The 13,965-nt window shown below is 41.6% G+C and overlaps 1 protein-coding gene across 1 annotated transcript; it reads right to left on the bottom strand.

The window, feature by feature from the left end:
- Positions 1 to 769: 769 nt before the first annotated feature.
- RGCC (regulator of cell cycle) lies at positions 770 to 13,950 on the bottom strand. Its single transcript, XM_035322125.1, has 5 exons — positions 13,899 to 13,950; positions 13,602 to 13,790; positions 4,250 to 4,357; positions 2,735 to 2,797; positions 770 to 1,202 (listed from the first exon to the last, which is right to left on the bottom strand). Exons 1-5 carry the CDS (start codon positions 13,933 to 13,935, stop codon positions 1,195 to 1,197), a joined length of 405 nt encoding a protein of 134 aa, XP_035178016.1. The 5' UTR covers positions 13,936 to 13,950; the 3' UTR covers positions 770 to 1,194.
- Positions 13,951 to 13,965: the final 15 nt, after the last annotated feature.

The raw sequence follows: 13,965 nt of genomic DNA, 5'->3' as shown, positions 1-13,965 counted from the left end.
AGGTTCCTGAGCAACAGGCTGGTCACAGTGCCCTCGGTGCAGACACATTCTTCTCCAGGCACAGCTACACTTGAAGATAACAGATCCAATAGGCACAATATTTGAACCACTTCTGTGACTGCTCACTAACCTCCTTCGGTCAAAATAAGACCTGCAGCTTAAACAAGTCCAGCTCACTTTGCCTGAATGGATTAGAGGGCAATCACATGAGCAGCTTAGACAGCAGAGCTGCACATAATGCCTACAGGAGCTGGGGGAGAGCTCACACTGACATCTCCGGTGCTTAATGCACATGGAAAGAATCAGGTTCCTCACCAAAAAAATAAACACATAGATTTACCTTCCACTCTTCCAGCACATGGATGGCTAGACAGTCCTTTTAAAGGGAAGACTGTTCTGGACCCAAGGGTCTGGTTTCAAAGACATTCAGACAATTAAATATTTTCTTGATGCTACAGCATCTCCATAAACTTTTGAGCTTAAATACCTGACCTCCCAAGTAGTACCTACTCTGAAATGTGTGATTTTAAAGTTTTCTTTCAGACTGCATTTCAAGTAGATGCTATTGTTCCAAGCTCTACTGTCAGTGTTATTTCAGACTTCCTTTAATATAAACAAACATCTAACTAATTTTATTTTACAGACCATGTTACTTTCAACAAAATATTCTCACTCAAGCAAATTGAAGAGAGCAAGAAGAAGTCCCCTACAAAGACCACTTCAATACATTTTGCCTAACAGGAAAAACAGGGTATTTTCAAGCTTGATATTGTTTTCAGTAAGAGCTTAATTTGTGCTCCTATTTCATAGTTCACAGGAAAGTTTCAGACATCTGGATTCCAGTTTAGGGTTTATTTGTATACAAAAATATATTATAAATGGAAAAAAAGCATTAAACATTCTCAACTATATAAAATTACAAATATATTTTCATAAAAGCAATTTTAAATTAAAATTTAAGCTATATTTTAAAGCAAAATACAGCTGTAACATTTAAGTTACACAATTCCACCTGCTGCAAAGTGACAACACTGATGTTTGCCAGTTAAATACTTGTACAAGTTTACAAAGGTTATGTTCAGACGATGAGTATCTTGGGTAACAGATTTATCAGACGAGGGCAGCAGTTTTCAGCAACTGATGTCACTTATCCTTCAGATGACATTCATTGGCAGATAACGATAGAGATTCATCTCACATACCTGAAAATACAAAACAAGAGCAGTAAATTCTGTATTTAATAAGATCACTAGCTGCCTAACAGGCAGCAACTACGCCTTTTTTTAAAGCATGAGCTAAAAGGTTAACACACAACAATTTAAGGCAACAAATTTATTATGCTTCTAAAGGCATCTGCACAAAGGCCTGTGCAACCTCAAGCATCTAAATACAATAACTACTCAAAAATGTGACATTAAATAGCACGTGGAAATTAAACTTTTCCAGAACTTCAGCATATGATAGTGTATCACTAAAACAAGTGTCACTATAAATGGGACTCTGCCGAGATAACCAAAGGTTTGAATAGCTGGTAAAAACACCATGGCAGGTAGCAGAACTTGCCCTCACTTTAGATGCTCCTTGCAAGTGGACAATGAAACCAATATTAAGGGCAGCCCCTTAAGACCTGCTGCACCACAGCTGTGTGAGGTGCAGCAAAGTAAGTACTTGCTGATTTGGGGATTCTTCTTTGTTCTGTGTAAATCTTCAAACTCAAGTTTTTCAGAAAAAAAAAATCAGTCAATTAAGTTGAAGTGGTAAGGACAGATAGCTCGGGCATGCATCCAGGACAGAAGTCAGGAAACCAGAAATATCTTAATCCTGGTTTCACTTCTCTTATTCAAGAATAAGAAAAAGAGAACAGGAAAGTAGGAAGCTCAGAAGGGCAGCTGTCTTGAGTTAAATCCAAGGCAGATGGCCAAGGCTTCAAGAATTACAGGGAAGGGAAGTTACCTAATGAATACAAGAAGCTCAGTTCATAGGTTTTTGTTTGTTGTGTTTGTTTTTTTTTTTTTTTTAAACATACTGCTGTTTCAGTCTAGTCCTATGAAGAGTTGTTCTTTTGGGTTCTATAGTCTGGTTCCACAAAAAAAAAAATCATGCCCTAGACAAATAGGGCAGGAAGTAGAAGAATAGGCAGAAAATAGCATGGGGAAGGTGTTAGAGGTTTTGTTCTCCATCCCTCCACCCCAAATCATAATGGAGAACCCAGTAGAATAACTGGAAAATACGATTTCCAGACAGTGACAGAGGAAGTGATTGTTGAATTCCATTCCTGGTAAAAATAAGATCAAACAGAAGCTTAACATTTAATCTAAGGCAATAAATGTGGATATCGACTTTTTCCACAAAGCAATGTGTGACAGAAGCAGCATTCCTCAGCTACAGATATTCCTCCAGTCACTTAGCCTTATAACTAGGAAGCACAAACTCCTATCTTAGCAGTTTTAAGGATTTAAAGAAGTATCTTACAAGAAGAAATGAACTGCAGCAGCCTCAGATGGGGACAGAGGTACATGGGAGTGCAGCCTTTGTCAAGTCAGATAAACTGCATGCCTTGAACATTAGAATAGACTGAACTCTGGTCTCTGCCTTACTTTCTTAACAAGGATGCAAACTAAAAAAAACTACATTATATAAAACTATTTCTAGCCTCTCCCCCCCACCCCACGAATACATTTACTTTCGTCACTCTGCAACAGCAGCAAGCAAGCAGTCTTCAAAATCTACTTACTTGCTAGTGTCCTGTCAAGATCAGCAATGAATTCTTCCAGTTCCTTTGTATCTCCAAGCTTTGCTGCAAATTAGGAAGAGACAGTCAGTGATACTTAGAGATGACACTTCTGTCTGACCAAAAATAAACTGGAAGAACCACACAACTCCCCAGATCATTTTCAGCAATAACAAAAACTGCTCCAGATTATTTTCTGAGAAGTTCAACAGGATTGCTGCAGTCCAGACGCATTCTTAGAAAATAGTAAATGGCTAAACAAGAGCGTGCTTTGCTTTTGTCAAATATATAGATAAAAAATTTTAGCTTCCTTTAAAAGGAGAAGTTGAAGTGGGGCAAAAGGTCAACTCAGCCACATCCTTGCTACTGTAGGATTCTTCCTTACTGTATGTATTCAGATATTGCTTTCATGGCCCTAGCCAAATCCCATCAAACTAGCTCCCAGCCCTGCCCAAATCTAAACCTCTTAAGTCACATCAGTATCAGTGGCTGAGATGTTAGATCCTTTGATCTTGATCCACATGTTACAGATTTAAAGTCTAAACATGCACTTAAGTTTCCACTCCTGAGAATTCCACTGGCTCCATCCAATCTAGTTTTTATGTCAAGTGGCTTCCATATCTCACTCCTGGGGTCTATTCCAAGCTGGATCTAGCTATTTCTATCTTCTCATCAGGAAGATCTTGACCTTTAGTCCAACTCTTGGCCAAGCATTAACTTAATAGTACCAGTTTAACTGAGACTTTTTTTAACCCCTTGCTTCTTATTAACTATGACTCACTTCTCCCTGGTAACATGGTAATCAGTGAGAACATTTTATTTGTGACTGGTCAACGCGTAAAACACATGAAAGTGAAAAACTCTTGAGCATGCATATGGGAACATGACTTACAACAGCATTGTGTAGCCCATGTGTTTGTTGCTTTGCTGCATTTATTGGCATTTCTAGTCCAGGCTTAATTTAAGTTACCTGTATGAAAAACCTTCTGGTGAATTAGATCAACTGCAAGACAAACTGCTCTGAAACCCTATAGCTACAAAGGAGGAAGGAATTACTACTGCTTGGGTTGAATCAGCAGCACAAGGTCTACATGGATCTGAATAATCATTTCAACCTGAAAGGCTTTTGAAGTCACACATTGCACCCCTCCATTCAGGCCAAGCATTCCTCCGCATAGCTGGAACATTTAGGCTACTTAGTTGCTCGAGTTAGACCTCAGTTAATTCTGAAGTGAATATTCTTTGAATAGTACCCCAGATTTTGATCAACCAAAAGAATTCTTTCTTTAGCTGGGTCATTCAAAACCAGAAGAGTTGCCGGATAACATGTGAAGTGGGGATGCAGCAATGATCAAAAACAGCAATAATACTTGCACCCATCGTGTGCTTAACAGTGATCCTTAGTTTTGTAGTCATTCAAAAGACGAGAGTCCATGCACTTGTACAAATCCTTGCCCAAAGGAAGAACCCTATATAAGCTGGGAATTCAGAAGTGTTAACAATTAGAATTAAGTTTACCTTTACATGGAGTTACTGATGGAGATGGTAAACTTGGAGTAGACACAGTTGGAGAGTTAAGCTTTTCATCGCTGAGGCTGAGACTGTTCCTGTAGAGTGAGTCTGCACCTGTTAAAGAGTGACAAGGCAAGTTAAGGACACCACCTTCTTAAATTTTGCAAGAGAACTAAAGAGAGAAATGGGATATTTCTGATACAGGCTCCAGAGTCTGCAGAACTCAAGTTTATAGACTTTAAAGCTAGAGAAACATATCAATTATCTAGTGTTTGAAAGTTGTTGCTTCCACGCCTGCTGTTAAACAGTTCCTAGTCCTAGGCCCAATCTCACCTCCTAGAACAAAGTGTCAGCTTTCCCCGCAGTCAGCATCAGCTGGGAAATATTACAGGAACCACAATTATCCCACAACCACTAAGCTGAATCCAGTATGGCCTGTAGGATTTACAGTGTTCCGGGAGATTTCAGTTACTTGAAATTTTCAACTATTTAGAAAAACAAACATAAGAGCTCTAGGACAAGAGCAGTCCCTCAGAAGTACTTTTCTATAAAGCATAATTACATAGTTTGCCATCGCTGTGGCAATGACATACAGCAAAAAGCAGTGCCTAGTTGAGAACAGAAATGCCTTTCTGCTTAACTCTCGAGTTCATGAAGCAGTAAACCTGTACAGAAGATGTTCTGCAATCTTATTTTAGATTGTCTTTTAAATGAAGCTTTACATGCCATGAAAAGCGATGGGAAAGGTTCCAGTATCATTCTGATGTTCCTGGGTTTTAGGGCAGGCCTTAAGCTTCACAAATACCAAGTGCTATCTTTCCTCTTTTTGTAAGAATGGTGCCATGGTGTGCAGCTCACACAAAGCATTAGTCATGCTTTCACTGGAAGGAGGAATTGCCATGGTGTTAGAGACCAGAATTGGTAGTTCCTGCAGTTTTGAGCTGAAAACTTCTGAAAATTGTAGCTCTACAAAAAGAAATAATTGTGATGTGACTGTGGCAATGGTCTCTATTTGGCACATTTCCTAGCATATAAGTTTGTGTCATACAGGGTGATGATTGCCACTGAAGCCAGCGATTTGCCTACCTGCAGCAACTGTAGGCATTTGTCTTCAGAAGCCTGGCCAAGAGGCTGTTATGCTGCACCATCAGGGTCATCCAAGTGAGATTTTTTGGACATCTGTCCTGTTTGCTGTGCCAGGAGATGACTGCCCTGGTTAAATGAAGGCAGCCCTGCTGCATTAGCAAGACACAGCAGGACCACAGCTCTCCTTGCCAAGGTCTTCAAGAAGCTTCACCCTGGGCAATTTCCCTCTTTCATGTACACTGACCCATCGCAGTACCAGATCTTGCACAGTTTCCCTGCAATCAGCTCAGCTCCTTCTCCAGCAAATGCTACCCACGTGCAATGTGCAAACATGAGCAGTGAGGTGACATCGATGCCTGGGAACTCTGCTTGGCCAGATCACATGCTGGCTGGTATTTCTTGTTCAGAAGAAGCGGGGTGCTTCTTCACACTAGGTTTTCATTGTGAAATACCTTCATTCTTAAGTGTTTGTTGGCCTCTCTAAGCCTGAGCAGATCAAACCCAACCTACTCAGAAATTTCAGACAGATTTGGGGAATACAAAGCAGAACTACAAGAAAGTTTCAAACACAAGACTAAGAAATATTTTAGAAGCAGCTCCTAAAAAGATCAAAACCTAACACATCTAAGGGAGAGAGGAGAGCCAACACTGCTCCGCAACATTATCTGACCAGCACCATACAATGAACATGAATCCTAGCACATTAGTGGTCTCAAAGTAATAGTTAAAGGTATGACAAATTTCTTCCTGAACTCAGCTCATGGAGCAGCTTTCAACTAAAACCACATGTTTGTAGCCAAGATGCAAACCCTAGTGAACAAGGACTCAGAATGGAAAGTTTCAACTGATCAGGGCAAAATCCCTATCATTATGAATAAGCCAAATAACTCAACACCTCACATCAACAGGGCAGCAGCCAAGAGCACAACCCACTGAAAGAACAGACAGAAGCTGAAACATATGTCTGAGGTAGCACAGTTGGGAAAAGCATGAGCTCTCAAATAATTTAGTATTTTTAAAGGTTTTAGAGTTATGTGAATGAATAAGAAATAAGGCAGAGAACACTGGCTATAAAGCTGAGTCTGCTTTTAATGTGCAGTCTGTGCTAGTAGCACCCAGACAGATGTAGTGGTGCTGGAAATCTGTATTACAAGCCTCATGCACGCCATCCAAAGCTCCAGTTGCTCTTACATATAGCTAGAATAAAAGTGTTTTGTTTTTTTTTTTTTTTGTGAATACTTGAAGGCAACTCACCTTACAGAAGGTTAATCAGCCACTTAAAGTTGCACCAGGGAAGGCTTAGGTTGGATGTTAGGAAGAACTTCTTTACTGAAAGGGTTGTTAGTCACTGGAATAGGCTGCCCAGGGGAGTGGTTGAGTCACCATCCCTGGAGGTCTTTAGAAAAGATTTGGATGCAGAGCTTAGGGATATGGTTTAGTGGAGGACTTGTTAGGGTTAGGTCAGAGGTTGGACTCGGTGATCTTGGAGGTCTCTTCCAACCTATGATTCTGTGATAGAAGTCTTATTCACATCCATTCACACACCTGAATTAGCAGTCACCCTTGATTCTTTTTGTAGCTTTTCCCTACAGTCCTTCTATAAGCACTTTGAAGTACCAAGCACCCACCTCACAACAACACATCAAACCAGGAAATATTATTTCATGCTTGTTTCCACAAACCTGGGAAATACTTTCTCTTTGCCCTGTTGTAAAGAAGACAGAAGCATTGCTTTAAGTACTTAGTGTTTTTCTTCCAGTGCTGGAAAAATTACAAGAGGTGAAAAGTTTTCATAAAACAGAGCTACCTTTTGATAGGTTTTAATATTACCTGTTGTTTCAAGAAAAAAAATCACTATCTCTCAAAAACCAAAGATTTTAGGTACTGACTTTAGCTTACACTTGCCAACAAGCAACAGAAGTCTCGGTGATGGGAGGAATACAGCCCAACTATCAAGTTTATAATAAAAACATGAAAGCAATGCGCTGTTAAAAAGTTCTTACAGTATCCACTGCACAAAAACAGCAGGTTTGGCAAATGTGGCTCCAGGGCAGAAAGCTCTGGGAAAAGGACATTTCAGTCCTCTCTACCAGCCGCCACAGCCAAGACTCATTCATTTGCCTTCAAAAAAAAAAAAAGGGGGGGGGGCGGCTTTGGAAGATTTCCACTGCCATGCAGATAGAACCTCCCCTGCAACCTAATAGCTGGAGGCTGATGCCAAGGATCTCTTGCTGCTGTCCTTGCTCATCCAGCCCCTGCTCTCCCACTGCGATGCGAGTTTCTTGCAGTCATTGCTTCTTTTCCTGGGGCTTTGCATTTTGGTTCTCATGCCCATGTGCATATAAAAAAGCACAAGGGGCAGTTTCTAAGAAAAAAGTCAGCACAATAACACTATCTCTTTAAGAAGAGACCTTAAATTCTGATAGCTAAGCTGCTGAGTTGATTTACGCGAGTTCAACTAAGCCAATAGCTGCAAAATTATGGGCTTGAAATAAATACGGGTGTATTTTACTTTGGCAGCGTAATCTGTAGTTAGTATTGCCCTTTGCTGTTCCAATATATAGATAAACCACAAAAAAAAACACTGCAATACCATGGGAACATGCTATATTTACATGAACAATTGAAAGGTTCTGGACAGCAATTAACCGAAGGAGGAAAACCTCAAACTTTTCATTTTAAAACAGACAACGGAAAAGTTCATCTGTCTGACCTAGTATTATATTCTTTCTAGTACCATAGTTCAGGACACCAAGTCAGTAAGATTTCTGCTGTAATTTTCACTAAGTTTAAGAAAACCCTCCAAGTTTTCAGAGAAGCTTTACAATTCCACTTCAGTCTTTACAAATCATGAGTTCACTGTGTAATGACATCCAGCATCTGATAAACAGAATGCACAATTCATTGCCAGGTAGAACATAGGCTACTCGCTAAGAAAATAAAAATAAAGCCTGGAATTTCTGATGCCTGGAGTGAGGAACATGCATTGCACAATGAGCTCTGTGGTGAATACGCTGCAGCCCTCAAGGACTGGGTTTATTTTGATCACAATCATGCTCACATTTCACAGCATTGTTTACTGTCTTTTGCCTAGCCATCAATTCCAACGGTGACCCAAGAATCTCACTTATTGTTTACAAGTCTAGGCTTAATGATTTAAAAGATTTCTAGTCACACATTTACAAGTTACGAGGAAGCCATCTAGGAAGGTAGAAATGCAGATGTGCAAGTACAACTTCATTATACACAAAGCTTACCATCCCACTCCCCCATCGTGCTTACTACTCGTGAGGCAGTAGAACAGCAAGTATGCTGGAAAGGTAAGAATGAAAATCTTACCAAAAAGCACACTTCTCACTAAACTGAAGAAGCGCACATACCTGAAACCCTGGGATTTCTTCTTAGATGTCTTGGTAATTTAATAAACCAAGATTTTTCAGATGAATTAATAAAAAGTTCTCATAAAGTGAAGCCTTCCTTCTTTTTTCCCTTTATAAATATTGTATCACATTCATCTTCAAGACAGACAGTTAGAAATCTGCACAGGCAATCCATCTCCTTAAAGTGTTCTCCTCTTGATCATGCAAGACTGGGACTTGTCACCAAGACCAAAGCCTTGTCTACTCTGCTTCCTATCTCTCACAGGAGATGCCTACAAGATTTTAAGAGTGGCACAGGTGCAAACAGATAATTTAAAGTAACCCCATCAGGTTATAACAATGCGCAAATCAACATCTTTTCTAAGTGACCAGTAGCTTCTTAGCATAAAATAGTCCCTTGAGGATGTACCTCCTCAGTCCCATGCATTTATCTAGTTATTTTGAGCATGTAAGCTTTTAACACCCATACCTTAAGACGTATTAGTTTATAGCTTAACAATACACCATGCAAAGAAAGAGCTCTTGTATGAAACTTGCTGGCTTATTTTTTTTCAGAATGGGCAAGGTAGCAGCCGCTTTCCTGCTGTCACTCATGGTGTTCTGGAAGACAAGTTTGTCCCCACCCAAGCCGAGTCATCTCTAGGCTGACACTTCAGTCTAGTTAGTCATTTGGAAACTATTTCATCTCTTTAAGTCATTTCTGCTGTCTTTATATTACAATATGTAGAGAAAGTACAGATATAAACTGGCTTTTGAGGATGAGTGGTGCAGTATTAAACAGTGGCTGGTGCTTCAGCTCTACATAGCAGAGGCATTGCTCCATCACACAGACTTGTAGATGCGCTCATGGTCTTTTGTTGTATATAAAAGACAGGAGTTATTTGCCAGAAAGCATTTGCATGCTGCTACAAGTGACTATCAAGGTGCACTGCAGGCTTTATCAGCAAAAGGAAAGTGATGCTTTTTAATAGGCAGACTGGAAACTGAACCTGTTTCAGGAAGATGCATCTGTAGCTAAAAATCAAAACATTTTAGAGCGCACAACACCATATTAGCCTCCAGGTGTTATTATAGTTTTGGCACAAGAAATGCTAAAGTGCTTCCCTTCTCAGCCTCCTATCAAGCCTCACTTTTGGTTCTTTATCCTAAGCCTAAACTTGAAGAGTGTCCTGACATTGCCATGTTTTGTGAAGCAGAAGGAATTGAGTAGACATGCAGTAAAAAAAAAAAAAAAGACTGAGAGTGTTGTCCAAAAACTTCTTGAACTCCAACAGCTTGGTGCTGTGACCACTGCCCTAGGGAGCCTGTCCCATGCCCAACCAGCCTCTTGGTGAAAAACCTTCTCCTAACACCCAGCCTGACCCTCATCTGAAGCAGCTCCATGCCATTCCCCTGGGTCCTAAGCTTATTCCAACACACAGTAGCAAATTCTCTGTAAATTTGATAGTGTTGTTGCATTCACACCAGTGGATTTTTGACAAGACAGCACTCTCTAACACAAATCCTATTTTATCACAACCAACATAGGCAGTAAATAGCAAAAGGGGTCCTTTAGTTCACAAGTTTCAGCATAATCAATAACCCAAAGCATGAAGCTGTTACAGTTTGATTCAGTTGAATACATCAAGTTGAAACAGAATTGGTATTCACTCAAGAAAGAGTACTGGACTGAATCCCCGATTGCATCATGATTTCCAGCACTGACCCCATCAGCTGTTGCTGTTAATGTAACACTTGTGGGCCAAGCACTAAGATCATCGTGAACATCTGCACATGCTAACACTTATTGTAAGATCTAGAATCCGTTGTGTTATGTACAATACTTAACCACAGCCAAGGCAGACCTCATCCAGAGATCATTCAGTTAAGTAACAGTGCTTGGCTCTCCCACATCTTGTCCTACCATGTCCATTTTCCAAAGTACTCTTCTTTTTTTTCCCCTCTCCTTAAGATAAGGAAATACATAATATAAGAATTTCAATTAGTACTTCAGGTGCCAGCTTCCTCAAGAAGAACATAAGGTTCTAACAAAAAGCACAACGCCTGCATAATATTTGCAAACTTGGCTGAAGTGATACAGACCTTTTATAAATACTTCTGTAGACTCATCCTCACAGCATAAGTCTCAGGAAAGGCTTTCCTTACCCTACTATCAAATGGTCATAATGCTGTTTTATATCAGTCACTAGCTTCTAGGAAAGTTACATTTAAGATTGATTCAGATGCCCTGAAATAGAGTTAAAACATCACCTCCCCATACAGTCCCTCCCTAGAATCAAAGGTATCACCACAGGAGTGGCAGAAAGATATGTATGCCTAACATTCAGCCACTTCACACCAGTTAAAATGATTAGATTACCCTAACAACAAGGTATAGTGCTAAAATATGACAGTCTGAACTGTTCAGTAAATACATTACAAAGTACGCTTGGAATAGTTTTCAGTTTCAGATAAGAAAATTTTGCAAAGATTCAAAGAGCCTTCGTGAACCAGATCTTAACTCAAGCTATCTACAGAGAATGTTGTTGGCACCTCTGTGTTGCTGCAGATTTGTGTTGCAATAGCTCGCTCTTTCAGCCCAGCTTCTCCTTGATCCTGCAGTGAAGTTTAACTCAAGTGTTACCACAGGAATAGTGAGGTCAGCTATTCAGCACTACTCACCCTAAAGGATAGAGACCAAAGGAAAGGTGACCCTAGGGAAAAAAACTTGAGTTTTAACAGAAGGAGCCTGGCTAAATAGAAAACTCCCTACACCTATTCTTAAAATGGACATGGAGTGTAGCTGGATTACATCAGCCACTGGAGCCTGTTTTATGAAGAGCTCCTTTTATAAGTCTGCAATACCTCTCCAATCCTACTACAGCTCCAAAACAAGTAGTCTGCACAGAATGATGCCTTTAAGAAAAAGTGTCTTACTGGGCCTTTTCTGAGAAAAGGAGAAAGCTGGCTTGTTTTCTGTTTCCTTTAACGTATCCTCATATGCTTGAGGCAGCTGGACCCCAACAGGTCTCTTATTGCACCTCCTGGCCTGGTGTATGCTAGCACCCAGAAGTCAGTGACTTCGTGTTTGTCCAGAGCCACCCATCACTAAAGGAGGAACCCTAGCCCCAGCACAGGCTGGCATTAGGAAGCTTGACATGTTCCTAGCTCAAGACCCCTGATGGCTCTGTACAAGTCCTCAACCCTTGTCTATCAGGCTATCCTATAAATGTATTGAGTCTAAAACAGTTAAGCTTTATGAGACAGGACTTTGTTTTCCAGTCCTTCCTGAAGATCTAGTCTGCCAATTTGGCAAAATATGTGGTCTCTCACTAGGTTTTCTACCCTGTCAGAAGAACACCTTCCCTAAAATGCCCTTCCTCCCCATCCTAACAGCACTTTTAAGCACTGTTCAAGACATAAGTTCACAGAACACGGCAGATATGCCGTGCAACTACAAGCACCCTTCTTGCACAGATAGAGCTTAAGTTCTTGATACTGTTGTTTTCTTTCTTCACTTTCCCAACATTGTATAATTGCTATTGATTTAAGGGCCTCTTATTTTCCATAAGAGTATGCAATAGGATAACAAGTTACAATACTGAAAGACTGCACAAGAAATTGTAACACTAGGGCTGTACTATTGCTGTTAATAACAGACCTGAGTTAACAGACCTGCTCCCATACTCCAGTTTGATTCAGTGAAGGCAGGCCTCAGCTTATGCACCCTCAGCCATAAAAAAGGATGGTGTTCAACCTAGACCAGGCATACATTAAGGCTTCCTCAGCAGGAGAGAAGGAGACTTACTTGCAAGGAACAACTCATCCACTCAAGTATTAAGCAGCACTGGATTAACATCCTGATCCACACATCCCCACTGACTACAAACACAATCCAAAGACACGGCTAGGCAAGGAATCCAAGTCTGGGGCAGTTAAAGAGCTGCCTGTGACTGAAATTAAATCAGTCCTACTCCTTGATGAAATAAACAGCTCTGGTAAGTTTGAGAAGCTGTGCTGTCACAGTTTAACCACTAGGAAGTCAAAGATGCACACTGAAAAGATGGACAGCAGAAGTGAGCTATTTTATTGCAAGTAACTGAAAAACAAAGGAAGTTTGATGAAGGTAAGCATGGATAAAACAGTTTAGGAACTACAAAACTGGGGATAGCTTGTTTTTAACCAGAACTTACCCCTGACAAAGCAGCAATTGATTCTATCACTATCTTCCCTGTTCTCATTGACAATTTCTCCCTGACTAGTGAATTTGAGATGGGTAAGACTTTTCTAGTTTGCTAGAAAACAACAACAACAAAAAAAAACTTAGCTCCCACTGTAGGTTTTCTTGCTTAAAGTAGGACACCAGTTGATATCCTCTTCCCACCTTTCCTGTCCCGTGCTCTCTGAATGCTCTTCGTGCATGCTAAGTATGTTCAGATGCGAGTTGCCTGGGATTGTCACCTCCAGAAGAGGAAGAACAGCTCCGCTCACCAAACTGGGAGCCTGAATTAGTTTCAGTCACTTCTGGAAAGCATACTTCAGTTCCTGCTCATCCCACTGATGTTCAGGCTGAACAGCCCCACTGATTCCTGTTTTATTTAGATACACCTTTTTTTTTCCTTGTAAGACTGTAAGATACCTCAACGTTTTACCAGCTGGCAGCTTGACCTTCTTTCACACGAAGTTTTCCAGCCTTATTGCCTCTAGAATAAGTTTTTTTTCCTTTGCCTGACTCCTGACATGCAACAAACAGATCCCTGCAACGCTGGGGGAGGCAACCCAGGGATCACCGACACCCAGCGCTTCTCCCCTAAAATAAGCCCTAAGAGATAAACCCCGTGCCCCCCAGAAGCGGCAGTGCTCGGGCAGGGGCAGGCAGCCCCCCTCGGGGTCTCCCTGTCCCCGTCACTCACTCTCCGAGTCGCTGAGGTCGCTGGTGCTGGCGCTGCTCCGCCGCTTCATGCGCTCCAGGTGCTCGCCGTAATGAAAGCGGCGCCGGCCGGCGGGGCAGGCGAAGTCCTCCAGCACCGCCTCGAACTCGCCCAGCGCCTCCGCCAAGCCGCCCGCCTCCTCCGGCAGCTCCGCGGGGCGACGGCCGGAGCCTGAAGGAAGGAAGGAAGGAAGAAAGAAAGAAAGAAAGAAAGAAGCGGGTGAAGGAGCCGCCGAGCCCCCGCGCTGCGAGGGTAGACCTGGCGGCCCCCGCCACCCACCGTGGCCCGCCGGGCGCTGTGCCTGAGGTGACTTCATGGCGGCCGCCCCGCCGCTGCCGGCCCGGCC

This window comes from Oxyura jamaicensis, chromosome 1 (genome assembly GCF_011077185.1).
Source record: "Oxyura jamaicensis isolate SHBP4307 breed ruddy duck chromosome 1, BPBGC_Ojam_1.0, whole genome shotgun sequence".
NCBI classification, from domain to species: domain Eukaryota; kingdom Metazoa; phylum Chordata; class Aves; order Anseriformes; family Anatidae; genus Oxyura; species Oxyura jamaicensis.
The sequence above is the reverse complement of the archived record's forward strand: the minus strand, read 5'-3'. Positions and strand labels throughout refer to the sequence as shown.

What these genes read in the sequence shown, in the direction of transcription:
- RGCC (XM_035322125.1), bottom strand. Translation starts at nt 13,935, where the DNA reads ATGAAGTCACCTCAGGCACAGCGCCCGGCGGGCCACG. An exon ending in ACAGCGCCCGGCGGGCCACG is followed by an intron (nt 13,791 to 13,898) that starts GTGGGTGGCGGG and finishes TCCTTCCTTCAG; the next exon opens with GCTCCGGCCGTCGCCCCGCG. An exon ending in CGACCTCAGCGACTCGGAGA is followed by an intron (nt 4,358 to 13,601) that starts GTGAGTGACGGG and finishes ACTCTTTAACAG; the next exon opens with GTGCAGACTCACTCTACAGG.